We start from the raw sequence: 6,000 nt of genomic DNA, 5'->3' as shown, positions 1-6,000 counted from the left end.
TAAAAAAAAAGACTGCAGCGTGACTGGAGTGGATCCTCTAGAGGATCCAGTCTAACACCACCATCATGATTTAAAAAAAAAAAAAAAAATTGAAATAGCCTATTTCCATTGCAATGCTGTTGTGGGCTGTGACATTCCACAGGGCACCGGTGTAGAAACCCAAACCCTGTGGTGGAAAAGACCTAAAACAGACTGAAAGAGTGCTGTCCTGTCTGTGGGTGTGTGTCTTGTCTAGTGGGTGGGTGGGTCAATCAGGGCGTTGGAGGCAGAGCCTGAAAGTGCTGTTTGGCGGGGCTTTAAGGCGAGTTAGCTGGGCTGAGGGTGGGGCTGGGGCTTAGGGTGGGGCTGGGGCTTAGGGTGGGGCTGGGGCTGAGCGTGGGGCTGGACGAGTCGGAGCGGCTGTTGTAGTCGCTGAGGGATCCGGGGCGTGTAGTACTCCCGACCACGCCCATTCCTACGCCCATCCCTCCGCCCATTACTCCGCCCATTCCTCCACCCATTCCTCCGCCCATTCCTCCACCACACCCGTACGGCCGCTTCAACATGGCGGGCTGGAACTCGGAGTGGCGGCGAGCGTGCTTCATCAGGTGGTCGCTACGCATGAAGCGCTTGTCGCAGAGCGGGCAGCTGAACTTCTTCTCCCCGGTGTGGGTTCGGTAGTGACGGGCCAGCTCATCCGAACGGGCAAACTTCTTGTTGCAGTCAGTCCAGGTGCAGGGGAAGGGACGCTCTCCTGGAAGATAGAGAGAGAGACAGAGAGAGAGAGAGAGACAGAGAGAGAGAGAGACAGAGAGAGAGAGAGTGTAATTAGTGTACTGTTCATTTTTATTGTTTATTTCACTTTTGTTTATTATCTACTTCACTTGCTTTGACAATGTTAACTAACATATGTTTCCAATGCCAATAAAGCCCTTAAATTTAATTGAATTGAATTCAGAGAGAGAGAGAGATACAGAGAGAGAGAGATGGGTCAACCATACTGTATGGAGGGAGAAGAGTTACATTCCTATGGTACGTCCCCCTGGACAAGTGAACTAGCTAACTAAACAATAATAATAAACCTTCCCATAATAAACCTTCCCATAATAAACCTTTCCATAATAAACCTTTCCATAATAAACCTTTCCATAATAAACCTTCCCATAATAAACCTTCCCATAATAAACCTTCCCATAATAAACCTTCCCATAATAAACCTTCCCATAATAAACGTTCCCATAATAAACCCCATAATAAACCCCATAATAAACCTTCCCATAATAAACCTTCCCATAATAAACCTTCCCATAATAAACCCCATAATAAACCTTCCCATAATAAACCTTCCCATAATAAACCCCATATTCAACCTTCCCATAATAAACCCCACAATAAACCTTCCCATAATAAACCTTCCCATAATAAACCTTCCCATAATAAACCTTCCCATAATAAACCTTCCCATAATAAACCCCATAATAAACCTTCCCATAATAAACCTTCCCATAATAAACCCCATAATACACCTTCCCATAATAAACCTTCCCATAATAAACCTTCCCATAATAAACCTTCCCATAATAAACCTTCCCATAATAAACCTTCCCATAATAAACCCCATAATAAACCCCATAATAAACCTTCCCATAATAAACCCCATAATAAACCTTTCCATAATAAACCTTCCCATAATCAACCTTCCCATAATAAACCTTCCCATAATAAACCCCATAATAAACCCCATAATAAACCTTCCCATAATAAACCTTCCCATAATAAACCTTCCCATAATCAATCTTCCCATAATAAACCTTCCCATAATAAACCCCATAATAAACCCCATAATAAACCTTCCCATAATAAACCCCATAATAAACCCCATAATAAACCTTCCCATAATAAACCTTCCCATAATAAACCCCATAATAAACCTTCCCATAATAAACCTTCCCATAATAAACCCCATAATAAACCTTCCCATAATAAACCTTTCCATAGCAGTTTCAAAGCCGTCTCCAGTTGAGGTTTTCAACGGCAGCCTTATGTGCAGTTCGATGGAAATGGCTCCTGGAAAGCACATGATAATGATCTCTGAACCAGCACTCCTGGTTCCTGTTCTGCCATGATATTATCAACTGACACGGTACAGTAGAAACTACTGCCTCCACTATACACTCCACTATACACTCCACTACACACTCCACTATACCCTCCACCCTCCACTATACACTCCACCCTCCCCCTCCACTATACACTCCACCCTCCCCCTCCACTATACACTCCCCCCTCCACCCTCCCCCTTCACTATACACTCCCCCCTCCACCCACCCCCTCCACTATACACTCCACCCTCCCCCTCCACTATACACTCCCCGCTCCACCCTCCCCTCCACTATACACTCCACCCTCCCCCTCCAGTATACACTCCACCCTCCACCCTCCCCCTCCACTCTACACTCCATGCTCCCCCTCCACTATACACTCCACCCTACCCTTCCACTATACACTCCCCCCTCCACCCTCCCCCTTCACTATACACTCCCCCCTCCACCCTCCCCCTTCACTATACACTCCCCCCTCCACCCTCCCCCTCCACTATACACTCCACCCTCCCCCTCCACTATACACTCCCCGCTCCACCCTCCACTATACACTCCACCCTCCCCCTCCAGTATACACTCCACCCTCCACCCTCCCCCTCCACTCTACACTCCATCCTCCCCCTCCACTATACACTCCACCCTACCCTTCCACTATACACTCCCCCCTCCACCCTCCCCCTTCACTATACACTCCCCCCTCCACCCTCCCCCTCCACTATACACTCCACCCTCCCCCTCCACTATACACTCCCCCCTCCACCCTCCCCCTTCACTATACACTCCCCCCTCCACCCTCCCCCTCCACTATACACTCCACCCTCCCCCTCCACTATACACTCCCCCCTCCACCCTCCCCCTCCACTATACACTCCACCCTCCCCCTCCACTATACACTCCACCCTCCCCCTCCAGTATACACTCCACCCTCCACCCTCCACCCTCCCCCTCCACTCTACACTCCATCCTCCCCCTCCACTATACACTCCACCCTACCCTTCCACTATACACTCCACTATACACTCCACCCTCCACTATACACTCCACCCTCCCCCTCCACTATACACTCCACCCTCCCCCTCCACTATACACTCCACCCTCCCCCTCCACCATACACTCCACCCTCCCCCTCCACTATACACTCCACCCTCCAACTCCACCATACACTCCACCCTCCACTATACACTCCACCCTCCCCCTCCACTATACACTCCACCCTCCACTATACACTCCACCCTCCCCCTCCACTATACACTCCACCCTCCCCCTCCACTATACACTCCACCCTCCACTATACACTCCCCCCTCCACCCTCACCCTCCACTATACACTCCACCCTCCCCATCCACTATACACTCCACCCTCCCCCTCCACTACACACTCCACCCTCACTATACACTCCACCCTCCCCCTCCACTATACACTCCACCCTCCACTATACACTCCCCCATCCACCCTCCCCCTCCACTATACACTCCACCCTCCCCCTCCACTATACACTCCACCCTCCCCCTCCACTATACACTCCAACCTCCCCCTCCACTATACACTCCACCCTTCCCCTCCACTATACACTCCACCCTCCCCCTCCACTATACACTCCACCCTCCCCTTCCACTATACACTCCACCCTCCCCCTCCACTTTACACTCCACCCTCCCCCTCCACTATACACTCCACCCTCCCCCTCCACTATACACTCCACCCTCACCCTCCACTATACACTCCACCCTCCACTATACCCTCCACCCTCCCCCTCCACTATACACTCCACTATACACTCCACCCTCCCCCTCCACTATACACTCCACCCTCCCCCTCCACTATACACTCCACCCTCCCCCTCCACTATACACTCCACCCTCCCCCTCCACTATACCCTCCACCCTCCACTATACACTCCACCCCCCCTCCACTATACACTCCACCCTCCCCTTCCACCCTCCATTCCACCCTCCCCCTCCATTATACACCCCACCCCAGGCTCTGAGGGGTGGCCAGTCCTCTTCTGGCTGTGCCAGGTTGAGATTATAAGAGTACATCAGGTCACTACACTCATACCTGATATTACAACACTCTAACCTGAGGTCACTACACTCATACCTGATATTACAACACTCTAACCTGAGGTCACTACACTCATACCTGATATTAAACACTCTAACCTGAGGTCACTACACTCATACCTGATATTAAACACTCTAACCTGAGGTCACTACACTCATACCTGATATTACAACACTCTAACCTGAGGTCACTACACTCATACCTGATATTACAACACTCTAACCTGAGGTCACTACACTCATACCTGATATTACAACACTCTAACACATTAGACATGGCAAAATGTATAGAATTGCAAGAAAATAATTTGCTTTAAAACTGCAAAATGTTATTTGCACCCCATGATAAAAATGTGTATAATTGCAGGAAATAAGAGCCCCTGAGCTACAGGACTGTTTCACTAGCACAGACTGGAATATGTCCTGCGCCTACCAGACGAGCTAAATGCCTTCTATGCTAGCTTTCGAGGCAAGCAACACTGAACCATGCGTGAGAGCGCCATCTGTTCCCGGAAGACTGTGTGCTCACGCTGTCCATAGTCGATGTGAGTAAGACCTTTAAACAGGTCAACATTCACAAGGCCGCAGGGCCAGACGGATTACCAGGACACGTACTCTGACATTTTCAACCTCTTACCGACCCAGTCTTTAATATCTATATGTTTCAAGCAGACCACCATAGTCCCTGTGCCCAAGAGAGCCAAGGTCACCTGTCTAAATGACTACCGCCCAGTAGCACTCCCAAGACAATGTCATCTATTACTCCAACAGACGTGTATTAGATGTTCATTTGAGGTCGAACCAACCAGAAGGTTGGTAATACACAGTAGTACTCTGCCACACTGACTAACTCTACCTACTCATGCTACCTACAGACACTGTCTTTCTCCTCCTACCTGACTAACTCTACCTACTGACACTGTCTTTCTCCTCCTACCTGACTAACTCTACCTACTGACACTGTTTTTCTCCTCCTACCTGACTAACTCTACCTACTCATGCTACCTACTGACACTGTCTTTATCATCCTACCTGACTAACTCTACCTACTGACACTGTCTTTCTCCTCCTACCTGACTGATCCTAGCAACACAAAGAGCCTGCTGGGGATTTACTGTTGAGATGAGCTGAATTACAAACTACATCTGTTCATGTGACCTCAAGGGCTGCTTCCCAAACAACACTCTATTCCCTACATAGCGCAACAACTAGTCCTATTTGCCCGTGGTCAACAGTAGTGCACTATATAGGGAATAGAGTGCAGTTTGGGAAGCAGCCCCAGTTACAAAGCAGCAGAGGGTAAAGTATCACAGTGCTTCAATATTTAACAGCTTTTCAGAGGTGACTGGATCTGGGAGGTGTCAGTGGTGGAGGAGAGACTACTGGGATATCATGACTAAACAGACATCAGGTATCAACACAGTGCAGAGGAGACTGCTGGGATATCATGACTCAACAGACATCAGGTATCAACACAGTGCAGAGGAGACTGCTGGGATATCATGACTCAACAGACATCAGGTATCAGCACAGTGCAGAGGAGACTGCTGGGATATCATGACTCAACAGACATCAGGTATCAACACAGTGGAGAGGAGACTGCTGGGATATCATGACTCAACAGACATCAGGTATCAACACAGTGCAGAGGAGACTGCTGGGATATCATGACTCAACAGGCATCAGGTATCAACACAGTGCAGAGGAGACTGCTGGGATATCATGACTCAACAGACATCAGGTATCAACACAGTGGAGAGGAGACTGCTGGGATATCATGACTAAACAGACATCAGGTATCAACACAGTGGAGAGGAGACTGCTGGGATATCATGACTAAACAGACATCAGGTATC

The 6,000-nt window shown here is 49.0% G+C and overlaps 1 protein-coding gene across 1 annotated transcript in view; it reads right to left on the bottom strand.

The window, feature by feature from the left end:
* klf13 (Kruppel-like factor 13) overlaps positions 1-6,000 on the bottom strand; it is a 60,976-nt gene that overhangs the window by 725 nt on the left and 54,251 nt on the right. The window contains exon 2 of the mRNA XM_036963550.1: positions 1-733. This exon is cut by the window's left edge and continues 725 nt beyond it. Coding sequence (XP_036819445.1) covers positions 297-733 — 437 coding nt within the window. The 3' untranslated portion in view covers positions 1-296. The remainder of the gene's footprint in view (positions 734-6,000) is intronic.

This window comes from Oncorhynchus mykiss, chromosome 26 (genome assembly GCF_013265735.2).
Source record: "Oncorhynchus mykiss isolate Arlee chromosome 26, USDA_OmykA_1.1, whole genome shotgun sequence".
In the NCBI taxonomy this organism is placed as follows: Eukaryota; Metazoa; Chordata; class Actinopteri; order Salmoniformes; family Salmonidae; genus Oncorhynchus; species Oncorhynchus mykiss.
Note: the sequence above shows the minus strand (reverse complement) of the source record. Positions and strands in the feature narration are given on the sequence as shown.